The 23306-nt window shown below is 43.7% G+C and overlaps 1 protein-coding gene and 2 pseudogenes across 7 annotated transcripts in view; 1 reads left to right on the forward strand and 2 right to left on the reverse strand.

The window, feature by feature from the left end:
* Positions 1 to 3135, forward strand: part of LOC111968210 (medium-chain acyl-CoA ligase ACSF2, mitochondrial-like) — a 35897-nt pseudogene extending 32762 nt beyond the window's left edge.
* An 874-nt stretch (positions 3136 to 4009) lies between these two features.
* On the reverse strand, positions 4010 to 8940 carry LOC111968211 (armadillo repeat-containing protein 7-like; annotated as a pseudogene).
* Positions 8941 to 17040: 8100 nt separating this feature from the next.
* LOC111967653 (nuclear distribution protein nudE-like 1-A) overlaps positions 17041 to 23306 on the reverse strand; it is a 32789-nt gene continuing 26523 nt past the window's right edge. For 4 of the 7 annotated variants that reach the window (XM_023992863.1, XM_023992864.2, XM_023992860.2 and 1 more), the window contains exons 7-10: positions 22312 to 22400; positions 22014 to 22168; positions 21592 to 21626; positions 20363 to 21132 (exon numbers count right to left, since the gene is read on the reverse strand). In XM_023992863.1, the coding sequence (XP_023848631.1) occupies positions 21053 to 21132; positions 21592 to 21626; positions 22014 to 22168; positions 22312 to 22400 (359 nt within the window). In that variant the 3' untranslated portion in view covers positions 20363 to 21052. The other 3 variants (XM_023992866.2, XM_023992867.2, XM_023992865.2) reach the window with 3 other exon arrangements.

Here is a 23306-nt window from a genome sequence, read left to right on the forward strand (position 1 = left end):
TAACTAAAGTGTCACACGTGTCCTCCTTACACCAATATGCAGTGACTTTGCCAGTCTCGACAAGTATGGCTACTGAATCAAGGACATGATCATCCAAGGAGGGGAGAACATACACCCAGCTGAGATTGAGCAGTTCCTACACACCCGCCCTAAAGTCCAGGAAACACAGGTTAATTCTGTATCTGTTTGTTTGTATTTGCTTGAACAGAAGCAGAGGGATAGTTTTATAGGGAAATGTTGTCCTTTTGTCAGTGGCTGTAGACTAAGGACAGCTAATGTTGTTTCTTTCTTGCTCTCTCTCTCAGGTGATAGGGATAAAGGGTGGGCGTATGGGAATGGAGGTGTGTGCCTGCATTAAGCTGACGGAGAGCCAGGATTGCAGTGCTGAGGACATCAAAGTTTACTGCAAGGGAAAGGTGAAAGATTTAAATAAAAAGGCCCAGAGACTTCCTCCCGTGGCTAAATCCCCCAAAATGTAATGTTATTCTGTTTCTCTTCTTTCCCATATCAAATTGCTCATTTCAAGATCCCACACTGTGACATTTGTGAAGGGCTACCCACTCGCCGTTTCAGGAAAGGTAATCTCTTAAACCACACACTCTTGCTCAAAGCTCATTTTACACGCTCCATATGTTTCTACATAAAACAAGGGAGACACCGACCAAAGTTTGTTTTTGTTTACACAAAAAATTCTGAAGATATATTCAGGAGGTTTAAGTACAATCATCTTTGATGAGCCGTCGATTGCATTACCTCGCCCATTCCTCGTGGCCCTCAGTCTCTCTCGAGGGACACTTTAAAATCCTTTAGAAATGGAAAGCCATTTGAGTAGCCCGGCATGTCTCTAGACAGGAGGGAAGTGAGATGAAGCACTCTGCACGCAGCAGTCCTGCTAAACCCATTCAGAGGGCGTCACGTTGGAAGGAGTCACGAACCACCACGACTGTCTGTTCGATCTAAGAACACCCCCCCCGACATTAAACGTGTATTTAATATAAAGAGTTATTCTCTTCTTTCTTTTTAATTCTTCTTTCAGATACAGAATAGTAGACTGTGTGAGCAGACAGAGAAGCTTCTGGCTCTGTGAAGGACTATGAAGGAATGGGAGAAAGTCTAAGGCTTCTACCTCAGATGCAGGTCCTATGTTTTTTGATTCACTCTGCCAAAGCACTTGCTGGAATCAAAGCCAAGCCATTGTGTTGAGCTCAAATGTACCAACATTTTTGCAGAACTTGTTGGACCAATGTTATGTTTTAGCAGGCACAGGTTAACAGGAAAGTGAGGCCATGTACAGCAAAGTGCCTTACACAGCACAGTCAGCTTAACACCGACGGCCAAATGATTTTGTTCTGTTTTTAGGACCAAACCTGATTATCTTGTGACAGCCTTGAAAACCACCTCATCAATCTGTGACTTACAGACTTACAAAAAGCTGCTTTTTACACCAAATAAAGGTTTTACACTTTTTAGCCATGTGACCAAATCTCTAGGGACCAAGAGTTGAGAGTTGAAGGATCTCTACCTGCCTTTTTACAGTGCATTCGGAAAGTATTCAGACCCTTTCACTTTCTCGTAATGCTAATCTTATTCAAAAATTTATTAAAATCATTTTTTTTTCTCTCATCAATCTACACACAATACAACATAATGACAAAGAAAAAAAAGGTTTTTAGAAATGTTAGCAAATGTATAAAAAAAACTTACATTTTTACATTTACATAGGTATTCAGACTCTCTACTCAGTACTTTGTCAAAGAACCATTGGCAGCGATTGCAGCCTCGAGTCTTCTTGGGTATGACGCTACAAGCTTGGCACACCTGTATTTGGGGAGTTTCTCCCATTCTTCTCTGCAGATCCTCTCAAGCTCTGTCAGGTTGGATGGGGAGCATCGCTGCACAGCTATTTTCAGGTCTCTCCAGAGATGTTAGATCAGGCTCTGGCTGAGCCACTCAAGGACATTCATATACTTGTCCCGAAGCCACTCCTACATTGTCTTGGCTGTGTGCTAAGGGTCGTTGTCCTGTTGGAAGGTGAATCTTCACCCCAGTCTGAGGTCCTGAGCTCTCTGGACCAGGATTTCATCAAGGATTTCTCTTTGCTCCGTTCATCTTTCCCTCGATCCTGACTAGTCTCCCAGTCCCTGCCACTGAAAAACATCCCCACAGCACTATGCTTCACCGTACGGATGGTATTGGCCAGGTGATGAGCTGTGCCTGGTTTTCTCCAGACATGACGCTTGGCATTCAGGCCAAAGGGTTTAATCTTGGTTTCGTCAGACCAGAGAATCTTGTTTCTCATGGTCTGAGAGTCCTTTTGGTAACTTTTGGCAAACTCCAAGCGGGCTATCATGTGCCTTTTACTGAGGAGTGGCTTCCTTCTGGCCACCATTTAGGGTTCCTTCTACCATTCCACCATGGCTTCCTTCTACCAGTAAGGCCTGACTGGTGGAGTGCTACAAAAATGGTTGTCCTTCTGGAAGGTTCTCCCATCTCCACAGAGGAACTCTGGAGCTCTGTCAGAGTGACCATCGGGTCCTTGGTCACCTCCCTGACCAAGGCCCTTCTCCCCAATTGCTCAGTTTGGCTGGGCGGCCAGCCCTAGGAAGAATCTTGGTGGTTCCAAACCACTTCCATTTCAGAATAATGGAGGCCACTGTGTTCTTGGGGACCTTCAATGCTGCAGAAATGTTTGGTACTCTTCCCCAGATCTGTGCCTCGATACAATCCTCTCTCTGAGGTCTACAGACAATTCCTTAGACCTCTAGGCTTGTTTTTTTCTCTGACATGCACTGTCAACTGTGGGACCTTATTTTGAGAGGTGTGTGCCTTTCCAAATCATGTCCAATCAATTGAATTTACCACAGGTGGACTCCAATCAAGTTGTACAAACATCTCAAGGATGATCAATGGAAACAGGATGCAGCTGAGCTCAATTTCGAGTCTCACAGCAAAGGGTCTGAATACTTTCTAAAAACCTGTTTTCACTTTGGCATTATGGGGTATTGTGTTTAGACTGAAGAGGATTTTTTTATTTAATCCATTTTAGAATAAGGCTGTAACATAACAAAATGTGGAAAAAGTGAAGGGATCTGAATAGTTTCTTAAAATAAAACATGTACTGAACCATTAAAAGTCGGACGTAGGTGTGTCTGTTTTTATTGGAGGACAAACGTTTTTTGCTCTTCCATTGATCTCAGTGGAAGGTGGACGGCTGTTAAGCCTGTGGAACATCTCTCGGACACGCCTATAGAGGCATGCAGACATACAGCTGGTAAGGATTTCCTCTCAGGTTTATTTTTCCATGATACATATGCTCTGCACATGACACTTGTCTGAGCCAGGTCTGCAATTCTTCTGGATGAGAGACCCAGACCCTGCCCTGGAACAGATCAGAGGGCCAAAAGATCACAGGTGCCTTCGAGGCCTGCTGAGGGTTAGTCAAATACTTGAAAATCAAATGGAAAATACATATGGGTATATCTCAGGAATGCATTGAGTTTTACAAATATTGAGATTTGTTTTACTGAATGCAGAGACTTTTCTTTGGGACCATATTGTATGTCAATACTGTATGTCATTGACCAGCATAGTACTGGATCACAGACATGACTGCCGGAGATTTTGGCCCAATATTGACCAGCTTTGGTGATATTGACTGCTCCAAAATATATTTTATGAACACTTTCGACTATGACCAGGCCAACTGGGATGTGGAGCACCAGAACAGCCCAAACCACCCAGTCAGTATGACACGGCAGTATCTGTGATATTCAGACAACCCCCACATTCCATAGGATCAGTAACAAGGCTATTCTTCAGAAGCTGTTTGGGATACATTGTGATTTGTAGATCACTTATTCTGTGCAGTGCCTTGCTTCGTCCAATCCCCTTGAACATGCTGAGTAAATCCAATCAAAGGGACATAATAGCTTATGTCATCTCTAAATCAGCAATGACTACCTGGGATGAAGTGAGTTGACTAAGTCAACTGAGTCTAAAGTCCAAGTTGTCAATAGCTGAGAGCAACAGAGACAGTTCACTTCACAGCCTTCAATGTGGCAAAGCAAACCAGTGGTACTGTCTCCCTCATGTGGCATTGAAGTGTAAAGCAATTTTAAGTCTTGGAAAGTATGTTTGTTACAAAGTCCTGCATCATCAGTCATTGTGCACACCTATGTGATTCTCTGTTCCTCTCATAAAGAGCATAATATCATTTCAAATATCCAGGCCCCCCGAGTGGCGCTGCGGTCTAAGGCGCTGCATCGCAGTGCTTGAGGCATCACTACAGACCCGGGTTCGATCCCAGGCTTTGTCACAGTCGGCTGTGACCGGGAGACCAATGAGGCGACGCACAATTGGCTCAGCGTCATGCGGGATGTGGGGAGGGTTTGGCCGGCTGGGATTTCCTTGTCCCATTGGGCTCTAATGACTCCTTGTGGCAGGCCAGGTGCCTGCAAGCTGACTTTGGTCGCCAGCTGGACGGTGTTTCCTCCGACACATTGGTGCGGCTGGCTTCCGGGTTAAGTGAGTTGTGTGTCAAGAAGCAGTGCGGCTTGGCAGGGTCGTGTTTCGGAGGACGCATGGCACTCGACCTTCGCCTCTTCCGAGTGGGAAGGGGAGTTGCAGCGATGGACAAGACTGTAACTATGAATTGTATATCATGAAAAAGACATCTGATCTGGCTATCATGTCTCCAAACTAGCCTAGTCCTTAGGAAGGGGGATCCCAGTGCTGTAGGATAGTGTCCCTGCATAGGTGCCTCTGCCCTGGCCACCTGCTCCTTAGTGCAGCAGTCCTGGAGGAACACAGAGGCCAAGTTACGCAGGCGTGGGCTATGGGAGATGGAGAAGAACAGCATGCATTGTAGCAGTGCGGCGTTGGTGATTTGGGAGCGTGAGGCGGTCATGGTAAGGTTCATGTTGATAGCACAGTTTCCTCACGCCGGCTTAATAGACAACCCTTTACATAAGGGATGGCTTCCCTTTGTAGGATCTGGCCACTGTACTCCCGATCGGGTTACATAGACCCCTAGAAATACACAGAATTATTGAGTGATGGAGAGCAGTGGCGGTCGGTGCCGTTTAAGATGAGGGAGGATGATACATTTTTTTATGAGCATGGCCTTATTTCTATTACAGCATATTGGATTCAACCAGCTCAATGTAACATCGATAGGTTTCGGCTACTACATGATACTCAAACGAGAGTTTTTATTGGACAAATTCAGGTATGTTTAGCCCCGTTTCGTTTGCTCCTGTTTAAGAAACATTTTTCAACAGAATCGACGAAAGGAATACACCCCTGATCACACGCAAACACAGTTCACTTTCATAGTAGCGAGATCGTTGTATAATTCCTTCTTGCATCTATGCGCTCTCCTCCCCTTTTGAACATCTGGACTAAGGTATGTAGATACATTTGAAGTCGGAAGTTTACATACACTTAGGTTGCAGTCAATAAAACTCATTTTTCAACCACTCCACAAATTTTCTGTTAACAAACTATAGTTTTGGCAAGTCAGTTAGGACATCTACTTTGTGCATGACACAAGTAATTTTTCCAACAATTGTTTACAGACAGATTATTTCACTTATAATTCACTGTATCACAATTCCAGTAGGTCAGAAGTTAACATACACTAAGTTGACTGTGCCTTTAAACAGGTTGGAAAATTCCAGAAAAGGATGTCATGGCTTTAGAAGCTTCTGATAGGCCTATCTGATCTGATTTAGTCGGATTGTAGGGGTATCTGTGATTGTGAATTCCTCCATAGCTACCTTCAAACGCAGTGCTCTTGCTTGACATCATGGGAAAATCAAAAGAAATCAGCCAAGACCTCAGAAAACAAACTGTAGACTCCACAGTCTGGTTCATCCTTGGAGCAATTTCAAATGCCTGAAGGTACCACGTTGATCTGTACAAACAATAGTACGCAGGTATAAACACCATGGGACCACGGCAGCCGTCATACCGCTCAGGAGGAGACACGTTCTGTATCCAGAGATGAATGTACTTTGGTGGGAAAAGTGCAAATCAATTCAGAACAACATCAAAGGAACTTGTGAAGATGCTGGAGAAATAGGTACAAAAGTATTATATCACAGTAAAAACGAGTCCTATATCGATCTTACACTTGAAGGCCTCAGCAAGGAAGAAGCCACTCGTCCAAAACGCCATAAAAAAGCCAGACTACGGTTTGCAACTGCACATGGGGACAAAGATCGTACTTTTTGGAGAAATGTCCTCTTGTCTGATGAAACAAAAATAGAGCTGTTTGACCATAATGCATCGTTATGTTTGGAGGAAAAAGGGGGGGCTTGCAAGCCGAAGAATACCATCCCAACCGTGAAGCACGGGGGTGGCAGCATCATGTTGTGGGGGTGCTTGCTGCAGGAGGGACTGGTGCACTTCAAAAATAGATGGCATCATGATGCTGGAAAATTATGTGGATATATTGAAGCAACATCTCAAGATCAGCAGGAAGTTAAAGCTTGGTCGCAAATGGGTCTTCCAAATGGACAATGATCCCAGCATACTTCCAAAGTTGTGGCAAAATGGATTAAGGACAACAAAGTCAACGGTATTGGAGTGGCCATCACAAAGCCCTGACCTCAAACCTATAGAATTTTGTGGGCAGAACTGAAAAGGTGTGTGCGAGCAAGGAGACCTACAAACCTGACTCAGTTACACCAGCTCTGTCAGGAGGAATGGGACAAAATTCACCCAACTTATTGTGGAAGCTTGTGGGAAGCTTGTGGACAGCTATCCGAAACGTTTGACCCAAGTTAAACAATTTAAAGGCAACGCTACCAAATACTAATTGTACCGTGGGGCAAAAAAGTATTTAGTCAGCCACCAATTGTGCAAGTTCTCCACTTAAAAGATGAGAGAGGCCTGTAATTTTCATCTATAGGTACACTTTCAATTATGACAAAAAAAAAAAAATCGCAGAAATACATGTATGGAGGATTTTTAATGAATTTATTTGCATATATTAGGGTGGAAAATAAGTATTTGTCCAAAAAGTTTATCTCAATACTTTGTTATATAACCTTTGTTGGCAATGCAGAGGTCAAAGTTTCTGTAAGTCTTCACAAGGTTTTCACACACTGTCGCTGGTATTTTGGCCTATTCCTCAATGCAGATCTCCTCTAGAGCAGTGAGTTTTGGGGCTGTTTGCTGGGCAACACGGACTTTCAACTCCCTCCAAAGATTTTATCTTGGGGTTGAGATCTGGAGACTGGCTAGGCCACTCCAGCGCCTTGAAATGCTTCTTACGAAGCCATCCTTCGTTGCCGGGACGGGTGTTGTTTGGCATCATTGTCATGCTGAAAGTACCAGCCACGTTTCATCTTCAATGCCCTTGTGGAAGGGATTTTCACTCAAAATCTCACGATACATGGCCCCATTCATTCTTTCTTAACGGATCAGTCGTCCTGGTCCCTTGCAGAAAAACAGCCCCAAAGCATAATGTTTCCACCCTGCTTGAAGTAGGTATGGTGTTCTTTGGATGCAATCAGCATTCTTTGGTCCTCACAAAACGAGAGTTGAGTTTTTACCAAAAAGTTATATTTGGTTTCATCTGACCATATGACATTTCTCAATATTCTTCTGGATCATCCAAATGCTCTCTAGCAAACTTCAGACGGGCCTGGACTTATGGCTTAAGCAGGGGCCGTCTGGCACTGCAGGATTGAGTCCTGGTGGAGGGTGTGTACTGATGTAGCTTTGTTACTTTGGTACAGCTCTTCTGCAGGCTATTTCACTACAGGTGTGGTTCTGGTTTTTGCTCACCGTTCTTGTTGATATTTTGACCCCACGGGGGGTGAGATTGTCGTGGACCAGATCGAGGGAGATTACGGTGGTCTTGTATGTCTTCCATTTCCTAATAATTGCTCCCACCAGTTGATTTTCTTCAAACCAAGTGCTTACCTATTGAGATTCAGTGTTCCCAGCTGGTGCAGGTTACAATTTTGTTCTTTCTGGTGTCCTTTGACAGCTCTTTGGTTTGGCCATAGTGGAGTTTGGAGTGTGACTGTTTGAGGTTTGTGGAAGGTGTAGTTTACTGGATTAAAAGTTAAACAGGTCATCTCATTGAGGTAATACCGAGTTGGAGGCACTAAGAGGAGCCTCTTAAAGAAGAAGTTACAGGTCTGTGAGAGCCAGAAATCTTGCTTGTTTGTAGGTGACCAAATACTTATTTTCCACCATAATTTGCAAATAAATTCATTAAAAATCCTACAATGTGATTTTCTGGATTTTTTTTCCTCATTTTGTCTGTCATAGTTGAAGTGTACCTATGATGAAAATTACAGGCCTCTCATCTTTTTAAGTGGGAGAACTTGCACAATTAGTGGCTAACTAAATACTTTTTTGCCCCACTGTATGTAAACTTCTGACCCGGAATGTGATGAAAGAAATAAAATCTGAAATAAATAATTATCTCTGCTATTATTCTGACATTTCACATTCTTAAAAGAAAGTGGTGATCCTAACTGACCTATGGCAGGGATTTGTTACTAGGATTAAATATCAGGAATTGTGAAAAACTGAGTTTAAATGTATTTGGCTAAGGTGTATGTAAACTTCCGACTTCAACTGTATGTATCATTTAAACATTCTCTCTCTATATATATATATATATATCACAACAAGTGTCACTTGTGCCATACTCAGCCATTCTCATTCTCCTCTGTGAGCATGTCCAAGAAGAGTTCAGTCACCTGAAGGGTTCTCAGGTCCTCCAGATTCCTCGGATTGTAGGCAAAGTTGGCGAAGTTTGCCAACACATGCTCTTTCTTGTAGTTACATCAATATTTACACATTCTATTAACCACATGGCCGCCTGCATAACCAAGCTGGAAACGTACCGTCACTGTCTGTGTCCCGAAACTCAGTGAACCGATCAAATCTCGTCACAGAACGTCCTTTTGCCGACATCATGTGTTCGTCATAGGTACTATAAGTAAACGATTGACTCATTTATTTACAATGACGAACGTTCATTCCAGATAAATAAAACATACATTTTTTAATTTAGGTGTTGTTGCTGGATGCTTGGGATGCATTGGTCTGTCTTATAATTGTTTCCCTACCAGGACACGGTCCTGAAAGTGGCAATCAGCAGTAGAAACAATAACAAAGCTGACTCCCCGCCCCTGGTTCGGTGAAAAGATAAGGGATGGGGCTGGAGAAATGAAACCACTCTCAAATTCATAGCGCTATGGATGCAATGACTGACCAACCATGATACACAAATTATAGTTTTAACCATGTTTTGAGGCTATAGTGTTTACATTTCTTTGTTTACAAATGTTGGAGTAAAACAAGTGTACATTTTGGGGTTCTGATGAGGTACGACAGTTGAACTAAGGTCATGAGGCATTTATAAGTTATATTCTTCAAGAATCAATGGGTACAAATCATTCATTTGTAAGTCCATAAATGTATGTAGCAACTGCTGATTGCCCCTTTAATGTCACTGGTTCCACCAAAAATGCACATTTAGTTTGCTTTTGAGGAGGAGGATGTTACTGTGTTTTACTTTATTGGTGAATAGGTGGCAACTATATTCATGTGTATGCTTTATCATTTAAATAGTTTAAATAAAATATCACCAGATTAAATAGTTTTAACCAATGTATTTTGTAATGAATATCCGGATAAAGTCATTGTAAGTGCAGCTTTTGCATGCTTGGAGAGGTCCCTTTATTATACCTCAGTGGGGGAGGTTACTATAGATGTTGCCCATGTTTTTGCAAGATACTAGTGGAATGAGAACATTTTGCAAAATTTCGTGGCCAGTGGTTGTTGTCTACCATTAAACAACATCAACTGCCTGTCGTAAATAGGGTGACCACATTTATGATACCCAAATGCGGGACAACAGGATGATTTTGCTGAGGAGTATTTTTGAGCACTTGTTGGCTGCTTTTCTTTCACTCTGCGGTCCAACTCATCCCAAACCATCTCAATTGGGTTGAGATCAGGTGATTGTGGAGGCCAGGTCATCTGATGCAGCACTCCATAACTCTCCTTGGTCAAATAGCCCTTCCACAGCCTGGAGGTGTGTTTTGGGTCATTGTCCTTTTGAATTTATTTTAATCACAGACAGTGTCACCAGCAAAGCACCCCCACACCATTGCACCTCCTCCTCCATGCTTCACGTTGGGAACCAAACATGTTTATTTGGGCTGCAATCTGAGGTGCAGTTAACTTTTATGAAGTTATCGTCTGCAGCAGAGGTAACTCAGTGTCTTACTGTCCTGTGGCGGTCGTCATGAGAGCCAGATTGACTGACCTTCAAGTCTTAAAGTAATGATGGACTGTCGTTTCTCTTTGCTTATTTGAGCTTTTCTTGTCATAATATGGACTTGGTCTTTTACCAAATAGGGCTATTTTCTGAATACAACCCCTCCCATGTCACAACACAACTGATTGGCTCAAACGCATTAAGAAGGAAAGAAATTCCACAAATTAACTTTTAACAAGGCACACCTGTTAATTGAAATGCATTACAGGTGATAACCTCATGAAGCTGGTTGAGAGAATGCCGGAAGCTCTGGACTGGGAACCGGCTCTACACACTGTGTCGCCAGTGCGCCTTCACAGCCCAGTGCATCCTGTGCCAGCGCCCCGCACTTGCCGGGCTAAAGTGAGCATCCAGCCAGGAAGCGTTGTGCCAGCTCTACGCTCCAGACCTCCAGTACGCCTCCACGGCCCAGTATATCCTACGCCGGCCATACGTACTGTGTCTCCAGTGCGCCTCCACAGTCCAGTACGTCCTGTGCTCCTCCCCGCACTTGCCCTGAGGTACGTGTCATCAGCCCGGTGCCACCTGTACCGGTCCCACGCATCAGGCCTCCAGTGCGCCTCCACAGTCCAGAGCTTCCGGCGACAGTTCCCAGTCCAGAGCTTCCGGCGACAGTTCCCAGTCCAGAGCTTCCGGCGACAGTCCCTAGTCCAGAGCTTCCGGCGACAGTCCCCAGTCCAGAGCTTCCGGCGACAGTCCCCAGTCCAGAGCCGCCAGCAACGTTTCACAGTCCGGAACCTCCAACGACGGTCCACAGTCCGGAACCTCCAACGACGGTCCACAGTCCGGAACCTCCTGAGACGGTCCACAGTCCGGAACCTCCTGAGACGGTCCACAGTCCGGGACCTCCTGAGACGGTCCACAGTCCGGGACCTCCTGAGACGGTCCACAGTACGGAACCTCCTGAGACGGTCTGCATTCCTGAGTCTCCAGCGACTGTCTGCATTCCAGAGCCTCCAGCGACAATCTGCATTCCAGAGCCTCCAGCGACGGTCTGCAGTCCAGAGCCTCCAGCGACGGTCTGCAGTCCAGAGCCTCCAGCGACGGTCTGCAGTCCAGAGCCTCCAGCGTCGGGTCTGCAGTCCAGAGCCTCCAGCGGCGGTCTGCAGTCCAGAGCCCTCCAGCGCCAGCGCGGCGTCTGCAGTCCAGAGCCTCCTGCGATGATCCGCGGTTTGGTTCCTCCGGCAACGATTCACGGTCCGGAGTCTCCGGCGACGATCTGCAGTCCGGAGTCTCCGGCGGCGGTCTGCAGTCCAGAGCCTCCGGCGGCGGTCTGCAGTCCAGAGCCTCCAGCGACGGTCTGCAGTCCAGAGCCTCCAGCGACGGTCTGCAGTCCAGAGCCTCCAGCGACGGTCTGCAGTCCAGAGTCTCCAGCGACGGTCTGCAGTCCAGAGCCTCCAACGGCGGTCTGCAGTCCAGAGCCTCCAGCGGCGGTCTGCAGTCCAGAGCCTCCAGCGGCGGTCTGCAGTCCAGAGCCTCCTGCGATGATCCGCGGTTTGGTTCCTCCGGCAACGATTCACGGTCCGGAGTCTCCGGCGACGATCTGCAGTCCGGAGTCTCCGGCGCGGGTCTGCAGTCCAGAGCCTCCGGCGGCGGTCTGCAGTCCAGAGCCTCCAGCAGCGGTCTGCAGTCCAGAGCCTTCGGCGATGATCCGCGGTTCGGTTCCTCCGGCAACGATTCACGGTCCGGAGTCTCCGGCGACGATCCACGGTCTGGTTCCACGGAAGCGGAGGGATCAGCGTGCGGAACGGGGGCTACGTCCCGAACCGGAGCCGCCACCGAGGATAGATGCCCACCCGGACCCACCCCTATAGAGTCAGGTTTTGCGGCCGGAGTCCGCACCTTTGGGGGGGGGGGGGTACTGTCACAGGGTGTGATTTGGGTGGGCATTCTAGTTTGTCTATTTCTTTGTTGGCCGGGTATGGTTCCTAATCAGAGGCAGCTGTCTATCGTTGTCTCTGATTGGGGATCATACTTAGACACCTTTTTCCCACCTTCAGTTGTGGGATCTTGTTTGTGTGTAGTTGCTTTCTGCACTGCATATAGCTTTACGTTCATTTTCTTATTTTGTTGTTTTTTGGTGTCATTTTTAATAAAAATGTACGCCTACCATGCTGCACCTTGGTCTCCTTCTAACAACGGACGTAACAGGTAGAGAAATTAATTAACATTAAATTATCTGGAAACAGCTCTGGTGGACATTCCTGCAGTCAGCATGCCAATTGCATGCTCCCTCAAAACTTGAGACATCTGTGGCATTGCATTGTGTGACAACACTGCACATACCACCCTGCATACCACTGCTGGCTTGCTTCTGAAGCTAAGCAGGGTTGGTCCTGGTCAGTCCCTGGATGGGAGACCAGGTGCTGCTGGAAGTGGTGTGGAGGGCCAGTAGGAGGCACTCTTTCCTCTGGTCTAAACAAAGATCCAATGCCCCAGGGCAGTGATTGGGGACACTGCTCTGTGTAGGGTGCCGTCTTTCGGATGGGACGTTAAACGGGTGTCCTGACTCTCTGAGGTCATTAAAGATCCCATGGCACTTATCGTAAGAGTGGGGGTGTTAACCCCGGTGTCCTGGCTAAATTCCCAATCTGGCCCTCAACCATCACGGTCACCTAATAATCCCCAGTTTACAATTGGCTCATTCATCCCCCTCCTCTCCCCTGTAACTATTCCCCAGGTCGTTGCTGCAAATGAGAACGTGTTCTCAGTCAACTTACCTGGTAAAATAACGGTAAAATAAAAAAAATAAAAAATATATTTTTTTAAAGTGGCCTTTTATTGTTCCCAACACAAGGTGTTGTAATGATCATGCTGTTTAATCAGCTCCTTGATATGCCACACCTGTCAGGTGAATGGATTATATTGGCAAATGAGAAATGGTCACTAACAGGAATATAAACACATTTTTGCACCAAATTTGAGAGAAATAATCATTTTGTGCATATGGAAAATGTCAGCGATTTTTTATTTTTTTTATTTTAATTATATTTTTTCAGCTCATGGAACATGGGACCAAAACTTTACGTGTTGCGTTTATACTTTTGTTATAAAACTATTTGTTTTGAGCTATTGTCTGTGTATATTTGATACATCTAATTGTATATGTTGTATGATATGGCACTATCACCATTTGGAGCACCAAGGCCTGTAAATAAATCTACACTGAACATGTCAACCTGCCTTGCCTGCTGCTGTCATGCCCTTATGACTACTACAAGATCCCTATTTTACAATTAATTAGGCTAATCAAAATGTGTTGTAGACAAAATAATGAAAAGGGCTGTCTGGTAGTAAATAGACAAAGACTTGTAGTTGAACAAGTTGTTGCATGTATATATATTTTTTTGACTTGACTCGCTTTTAGAATGCACAGGACTCGAGTCTCGACCCGTTCTACTTGGGAATCAACTTGAGATTCAAATCTTGTGACTTGAGACTTGCTTGTGACTCAAATAATAGTGACTCGGTCCCACCTCTGTATCACAACCGGCCGTGATTGGGAATCCCATAGGGCGGCACACAATTGGCCCAGCGTCGTCCGGTGTAGGCCGTCATTGTAAATATTAATTTGTTCTTAACTGACTTGCCTAGTTAAATAAAGGTTCAATAAAATGTTTAAATAAAGCTCTGGATGGAGGCGCTTGCATGGAAGACAAAAGGACAATCTCCCTTTGGTGGGGGACTGGGGGTTGTACCATACAGGCCTTTTGTGGTGAGGGAATCTTCCAACAAACAAATGGACAGATGACTGTGAGCAAAAAGTCATGTCAAGAGCATCGTTATTGTGAAGGTTTTCAATGTGGAAAGTTCACCTAACTGAAGTGTTTCATGGCCCTCTAAATCATTGTCTAAGAAAGGCAATAAGGTATGTGGGTTGTGGGTACAATTTAAAAAGTTTGCTGCTGGCTGCTGCAACATCACTACTAGACTTGTTAAATGAGCAAAGCATCATATTGTTTTGGACCCTTTTCCTTCGTATGATGATAAGTTACAGCTGTGAAGGAACCAACTGTAAACACAGGCAAAACATAATGTGCACCCAGAATGGATTATCTTCTCCTGTTAGTTCTACCCACTGAGAGGGACTGTTTCAGTATATGCAACTCATTTAGAAACGTATGATATGAATGTGATTAAATGCCTATAATTGAAAGGGGATTACTGTGTTGTTCACACCATTGGTATGTTATTTTCTTGCCAGCTATGTCAAAAGAACAGGGGACCTCAAATTGTTATTTAAGAGTCTAGACAAAATGATCATGATTCTACATGTTTCATGCATAGCTTCGAAACATGTAGAATCCTGAACATTTCGTCTAGACTCTTAAATAACAATTTGAGGTCCCCTGTTCTTTTGACAGTGGTTAAACTGGATTAGATGGACTACTTTTAAAATAGATTGGCTTAGATAATTGTCACTGCCAATGTATGCGTTTGCTGGTTTCCTTTCTGTTTGAATGAACACATGATAATGTTGGGGGGAATTATTTAGTGTGATCCCTTCTACATATAAAATCATCTGAAACTACATCCTAATTTAGAAAGAAAACAATTTGGAATAGTTTTCGTGTAGTTTTATTTAATTTACAAGTACAAAGGTCATCCACCAGGTGGCAGTGTGGACTAAAGGTTCCGTGGAGTTTCTCATTCAGTCTTGTTCCTAGTCAAATCAAATCACATATTTGTCACATACACGTGTTTTGCAGATGTTATTGCGGGTGTAGCGAAATGCTTTCGTCAGAACTGTTATGAAGGCAGAACAAATGTGACTGAACAGTCTGTGGGCAGAGTTTACACCCAACGGCGTTTTCATTATTTAATCTTACTCTTTCTCAATGCACCTTCCCTCGTTTCCTTGCACACTCTCCTCACTTCCTCAAACCGCAATAGAGAAGGTCGAAGTGGGGTCCTTCGACCTTGCTCACTCCAGTTAGCTTGAAATGGTGCTATCGAATTGGTTTGTACTTGTACGTTGTCAATCGGGCGGTCATGTGTGTTGGCGAGGCAGAGGACCCTGGTTCAAGCCATAGGGCAGCGCCTTTGAGGGCTTCTGCCATTTTAATGTAGTCTTGGCAAAGATGTTTAACCCAAAATAGACCTGACGTTTCCAACGGGAACTAATTAATCATAGCGGGTAGAACAAGCAATGTGGGCAGAGCGCGTTCTAGCATTTATTTGCACTCTGTGAAATGCGTGTGCAATTACTCATTTCGTCCGTGCACTCCTTCTAAACAATGGCAAAGAAACTTTGGCATAGGGTAAAGTCTACTAAACTTAGTCCACTCTGTGTGTTACTGATTGTAGTTTTGGAAACAGAAAACTGTATGGAGATCAAATGTTTCATCGATGAGAAAATTGGCAGAATGTAGGCCAAAATCCATCTCGCGCCATTTCCTTCCACTGCCGGCCACTGGGCTTCCTATCATTACCATATTTGTTAACTAGTGGAAACGCCAACCGGATGCATCGCAGTTAGTGCATTAGATAAGAATTTAGACCCTTGACTTGTTCTACATTTGGTGTTACAGCCTTACGTTACAGCCAATGTATTAAAAAATATATAATAATTCTCATCAATCTACACACAATACCCCATAATGACAAAGCAAAAACAGGTTTTTAGAAATTTTGCAAATAAAAACATTTACTGGAATATCACATTTAAGTCTTCAGACACTTTACTCAGTACTTTGTTGAAGCACCTTTGGCAGCTATTACAGCCTCGTGTCTTCTTGGGTATGACACGACAAGCTTGGCACACCTATACTTGGAGAGTTTCTCCCATTCTTCTCACCTCCCTGACCAAAGCCCTTCTCCTCCGATTGGTCAGTTTGGTCTGGCGGCCAGCTCTAGGAAGAGTCTTGGTGGTTCCAAACTTCTTCCATTTAAGAATGAGACACCCAAGTCATAGACGGTTCTCTCTGCTACCGCACGGCAAGCGGTACCGATGCACCAAGTCTGGAACCAACAGGACCCTGAGCAGCTTCTACCCCCAAGCTATACAGTTACCCGGACTATCTGCATTAGCCCTTTTTGCACTAACCTTTTTTGACTCATCACATACGCTGCTGCTACTGTTTATTATCTGTCACTTTATTTCTAGTTATATGTACACCTGCATATTGACTCAGTACTGGTACCCTCTTGTATAGCCAAGTTATTGTTTCTCATTGTGTATCTATTATTAAATGTTTTGCTTTTCTATTATTTCTCTATCTTCTTTCTCTCTGCATTGTTGGGAAGGAGCTGTAAGTAAGCATTTCACTGTTAGTCTACACCTGTTGTGACAAATACAACTTGATATCATACGAATTCGATTTTCGTTTACTATGTTACGTCTACCCCCGAGTCCTGGTTGTTCAGGCGGAGCTGCCCTCAAAACTAGGGCCAAATTATATCCAAACTGCGCTGTAGCGCAACTGCACTAGACAGCCAACAGCGCGGGTATTAAACATAATTAAAAAGGCACATTTTCGTCTGTCTAGCGCAGATGCCCTATAGCGTGGATCGGATTCAAACCTGGCCTAGGTCAAAGGAAAACTCCAATATACAATCTGTATTTAGCTCGTCGTATGATGCTAGGATTGAATTTCTGTTATTTGGATTGTGGACTCCCTGAAGTTGATTTATAGTTGGCTCCCTGAAGTTAGCTTTATATATTTTTATTTTCTCAACATTTGAAGACAACTGATCCTACATCATGACATATGACGAATAGACTGATGTATAATCAAAATGTTTATTTGAACCCATCATCCCATAAAAAGATCTGAAATAAATTAACAAAACTATGTACATTAAAACAAACATACAAACAGGAAATATTGCAATTGAATAAAACTGATCAAATAAATGTGAAAATACGAGGAAAATATTTGCACAGGATGAAGTGCTACTTACTTAAAATATAGGTTGCCAACACATACAGTGCATTAGGAAAGTATTCAGACCCCTTGACTTTTTCCAAATTGTTACGTTAGTCTATTCTAAAATTGATTAAAAAAAATTAAAAAAGAAAGTCCTCAAAGCTACACACAATATCCCATAATGACAAAGCGAAAACAGGTTTTTTGATTTTTTTGCAAATGTATATAAAAAAAAGTATTCAGACCCTTTGCTATGAGACTCAATTGAGCTCAGGTGCATCCTGTTTCCATTGATCATCCTTGAGATGTTTCTACAACTTGATTGGAGTCCACCTGTGGTAAATTCAATTGATTGAACATGATTTGGAAAGGCACAGACCTGTCTATATCAAGATCCCACAGTTGACAGTGCATGTCAGAGCAAAAACCAAGCCACGAGGTCGAAGCCATTTTCCGTAGAGCTCCGAGACAGGATTGTGTCGAGGCACAGATCTGGGGAAAGATAACAAAAAATGTCTGCAGCATTGAAGGTCCCCAAGAAGACAGTGGCCATCACTCTTAAATGGAAGAAGTTTGGAACCACCGAGACTTCCTAGGGCCTTGATCAGGGAGGTGACCAATAACCTGATGGTCACTGTGACAGAGCTCCAGAGTTCCTATGTGGAGATGGTTGTCCTTCTGGAAGGTTCTCCCATCTCTGCAGCACTCCACCAATCAGGCCTTTATGGTAGAGTGGCCAGACAGAAGACACTCCTCAGTAAAAGGCACATGACAGCCCACTTGGTTTGCCAAAAGGCACCTAAAGGACTCTCAGACCATGATAAACAAGATTGTTTGGCCTGAATGCCAAGCGTCATGTTTGGAGGAAACCTCGCACCATCCCTACGGTGAAGCATGTTGGTGGCAGCATCATGCTGTGAGGTTGTTTTTCAGCGGCAGGGACTGGGAGACTACTCAGGATCGAGGTAAAGATGAACGGAGTACAGAGAGATCCTTGATGAAAACCTGCTCCAGAGCACTCAGACTGGGGAGAAGGTTCACCTTCCAACAGGACAACCCTAAGCACCTAGCCAAGACAACACAGGAGTGACTTTGGGACAAGTCTCTGAATGTCCTTGAGTGGCCCAGCCAGAGCCCGGACTTGAACCTGATCTAACATCTCTGGAGAAACCTGAAAGTAGCTGGGCAGCGACGTTCCCCATCCAACCTGACAGAGCTTGAGAGGATCTTGCAGAGAATGGGAGAAACTCCCCAAATACAGGTGTGCCAAGGTTGTAGCGTCATACCAAAGAAGACTCAAGGCTGTAATCGCTGCCAAAGGTGCTTTAACAAAGTACTGAATAAAGAGTCTGAATACTTGTGCAAATGTGATATTTCATTTTTCATTTTATGTTTTAGGTTTTTTTTTTTACTCTAAAAACCTGTTTTTCCTTATTCCTATGGTGTATTGATAAGGGAAAAAAACAATTGAATCCCTTTAGGATTAAGGCTGTAACGTAACAAAATGTGGAAAATGTCAAGGGGTCTGAATACTTTCCGAATGCACTGTATAAACTTCTTTTTTTCTTCAATAACATAACACTGAAAATTAAGAAAAACTTTAAGTTAAAATCCCAAAACTGGCAAAAGTGGTCTAAAACACCATGACAGCACCACTCAAGTGGACATCTTTAAATATGTGATCAATATGACCAATACTGTGCACGTTGTCATATGGTTAAACAGAGCAGGAAGCCCAGAATACTCACCACAACGAGACAAGGAGGATTTCCTTCATCATCCCTTTAGAACATGTTTAAGCCAACACGTTTACGGTTTCCATTCAATTTTAACACAGACACACAAATAAAACAAAACTGTAAAATATTAGATTCTTCAAATGGTTACTGGAATTAAACTCAAGGTCAGAAAGGCAGATGAGGTTGCCGTAGGATATTTAAACCACCATCAATTATTGATGGGCAATATGTCAGCTTGTTAGGAGCAGGTCCATGTGGTGAAGGATCATTCCAGGCTATTAAACACATCTACACCCCTGTGCCAGCTGCCAAGTCATTAACCGTAGTTTTCCATTCATAAATGGAAAATAACAGATGGAAAGTTGCAGGAGATAGGGTCTCTCCACAGCCTGAGGCAAAGCTGCTAGATACAGTAATACAGACATGTGCATCTTATTTCTTCTGACTAATCTATAGTCTCTCAACTGGTACAGTATCTCTTGCCACGCACTAACAAATCGCAACGGTTAAATAAAACATACGGAGTGTACAAAACATTATGAACACCCGCTCCTTCCATGGCAGACTGACCAGGTGAATTCAGGTGAAAGCTATGATCCCTTATTGATGTCACTTGTTAAATCCACTTCAAATCAGTGTAGATGAAGGGGAGGAGAAGGGTTAAATACATTTTTTTTTTAGCCTTGAGACAAGTGACACATTGGTTGTGTATGTGTGCCATTCAGAGGGTGAATGGGAAGACAAAAGATTTAAGTGCCTTTGAATGGGGTATGGTAGTAGGTGCCAGGCGCACCGGTTTGTGTCAAGAACTGCAACCCTGCCGGGTTTTTCATGCTCAACAGTTTCCAATGTATATCAAGAATGGTCCACCACCCAAAGGACATCCAGCCAACTTGACAACTCTGGGAAGCATTGGAGTCAACATGGGCCAGTATCCCTGTGGAATGCTTTCGAAACCTTGTAGAGTCCATGCCCAGATTAATTGTGGCTGTTCTGAGGGCAAAAGGGAAGGGGTAAAACTGAACATTAGGAAGTGTTCTTAATGTTTTGTACACTCAATGTATATTTGAATCCCTCACCGTTTCCTCTACAATAGCCCCACAAGCACTAAAGGGTCAGAATGACACAAAGACAGCCTGTTAATATGTAGTGACTGCAAAGAGGGGCCAGTATTACAGTATGTGAAAAGTGTTTAATCGTGCCGGCCATTTTTATGTCCTCACTTGAAAGTCAACACAATGTTTTCTGTTTTAAGACATATTCTTGTCCAATGGCAGAAGGGAGGAGGAAGGTGTTGGGGGGGCGGGGGGGGGCTTGGCAGTGGTACTGTCTGTCACCATCACACAATGAGAGGCAGTAGGTCAGGGGGGGAGGGAGAGGGGGGTGCTGTGATGGCTGTCAGTGTGCCAGGGTCCAGGCCATTCACCGCCCTGCTGTAAACACAAACACAACATGGGTTAGTCTGGTCTACTGACGGTTAGGCAACATCTCACTTATTGCTACTTACAAAATGAACCTTGCTGGATTCATACTATGCGGTGGTAAAACAGGTATATTAGCATAGCAAACATAAAATCTGCCTAGCCTAATACCTAGGTATTGCCAGTCAAATGTAAAACCATACACATGCTCCCTCCCCTCTCTTTTAATACCTAGTGGAGTTTGTTCAACCTAGTTTTGACCATATAAAAAAAAGTAAATTCCAGAGTCGGCATGGGTTCGAATCCGGCCCACTGCCCTTTGGCTCCCCCATCTTTCCACTGAAATCTCTCTACAATAGAACTAAAAAAAATGACGAAAGGAGTGGGCGAAAGAAGTGGGACTGCCCCACTCCTTAAAAAAATTGCTTAAAAATGTAAGTGTGTTGTGTGTTAATGTACTCCACTTCAAACTCCCGTGTCTGGAATCCTATTCCTTATCTATTTAGCTAGCTAGTACTCTGAATAGTATGGCACAGTGACAGTGTGCTCTTTAGTAAAGAGCTTTATTTATAGCTTCTCGACTCCTCCCTGCGGTGAAATCCAAACCCTGTCCTTGTGAGCATGTCCTGCTCAACATGCTCAGTCAAGCTCATATCCATAGTTCCTCACACAGTAGAAACAACACCATGTCACTACAACCTCTACACACAGTCACACCACCTCTACAGGGGACATAGTATTCATACCTTGAAAGACAACATCAATAAGGAAAAACAGAAGGACAGCACCGGCTACATAAGAACAGGAAAAGGTTACTTTTAACTTTAGAATCAGCTGCAAAAATGTATTGTTCACATGCAGTAGTTTGTAGTTAATTGACAACAATTGAGCACAAAATTCAAAAAGTGTACCACAACCAACTTTCCATTGCACTACAATACATGCTTTCTCCTACACACCACAAAACTGAGAATCAATATCCCCCCCAAAATGATTATTGATCCAAAGAAGACACTACCATGAAAGCTACCAACACACCAGCAAACATACAGATATATTAAATGGGAAGGAGATACATCTACTGTATATCAGCAGTGTTAGGAAGCAGAGAAATGTACCGCCACCCAGAGCAGTTATCTAACCCCATAGAGTGAGTCTACCCCAGCGCTACAAGAGAAAAGTAGGGAGGCTTGTTAATCAAACAGCATGCAGGTGACCCACACTCATCATGAGAGGAGGAAGATCATTACCCAGAATTAATGCAGGGAATATGACCCTCTCTCTCCTGCTGGGGAAAAACACATGGATCTGAGAGACCTTGTCAACCTCCATAACTCCTCCAACGTCAACACATTTCAAATACACATTTCTACTGTCAAATGGATCAACATCAACATTAAGAAATCTAACTGTAAAACCAGAGGGGTCTTAACACAGCAAACAATAAATCGAGAAAATGACTAATGCATTAGGCTTATAACCAAAACAAAGATTTGACATCTAAGAAATGTTGTCCTTTACAAAGTGGCTTTCTCGGAAAACCATATCTTCAATCTCCTGTACCTCACAAATGAGCAATGTGTGTGTGTGTGTGTGTGTGTGTGTGTGTGTGTGTGTGTGTGTGTGTGTGAGAGAGTCACAGAGAGTGTAGTTGAATCTGGCTTCGACTTACGTTTTGTCGTAGTATGACGATGTCGTGTGGAGTGTATGGGAGAACTTGGCTGTGTTGCCGTTGATCACATTTCCGTTTTCCGTGATGGCATAAGAGTTCCTGGCTTTCTGGTCCTTGGCAAAGTTCCTGCAGGCTGTCAGCTTAGACTCCAGAGCCTGAGATGGACGTAGAGAATGCAAAAAGATATAGGCCTTCCACTATTAGCAAGAGGTCGATATATGGTATAAGACACAGTCTTAGTGTACCAGAGTATACAGCAAATAGCGAATGTGTGCAAATAGAAAGATGTATGTCTCACCCCCACTTTCCGTAGCAAGTCACTGACAATGTTGAGGGCTGATATTCTAGCAGAGGGAGTCAGTGAGTTACCAAGGACATTGGACAACTCTGGAAAATGAATACAATATACAAATCAAAATCACATCTTATTAGTCACATGCTTTGTAAACAACAGGTGTAGACTAACAGTGAAATGCTTACTTACGGACCTTTCCCAACAATGCAGAGAGAAAGAAAATAGCAAAATAATAGAAAAGTGGAACATGTAATAAAAAATACACAATGACTAACGATAACGTGGCTATATGGGTACCAGTACCAAGTCGTTGTGCAGGGGTACAAGGTAATTAGGTAGATATGTAGTACCAGTCAAAAGTTTGGACACCTACTCATTCAAGGGTTTTTCTTTCTTTTAATATTTTCTACATTGTAGAATAATAGTGAAGACATCAAAACTATGAAATAACACATATGGAATCATGTAGTAACCCAAAAAAGTGTGAAACAAATCAAAATATATTTTATATTTGAGATTCTTCAAAGTAGCCACCCTTTGCCTTGATGACAGATTTGCACACTTGGCATTCTCTCAACCAGCTTCATGAGGTAGTCACCTGGAATTCATTTCAATTAACAAGTGTGCCTTAAATGTTAATTTGTGGAATTTCTTTCCTTCTTAATGCATTTGAGCCAAACGCACGGTCTGATGAGTCCAAATTTGAGATTTTTGTTTCCAACCGCCATGTCTTTGTGAGACGCAGAGTAGGTGAAAGGAAGATCTCTGCATGTGTGGTTCCCACCGTGAAGCATGGAGGTGGTGTGATGGTGCTTTCTGGTGACACTGTCAAAGATTTATTTAGAATTCAAGGCACACTTAACCAACATGGCTACCACAGCATTCTGCAACGATACGCCATCCCATCTGGTTTGCGCTTAGTGGGACTATCATTTGTTTTCAACAGGACAATGACCCAACATACCTCCAGGCTGTGTAAGGGCTATTTGACCAAGAAG

The sequence above is a fragment of the Salvelinus sp. IW2-2015 genome, linkage group LG8, assembly GCF_002910315.2.
Source record: "Salvelinus sp. IW2-2015 linkage group LG8, ASM291031v2, whole genome shotgun sequence".
Lineage (NCBI taxonomy): Eukaryota > Metazoa > Chordata > Actinopteri > Salmoniformes > Salmonidae > Salvelinus > Salvelinus sp. IW2-2015.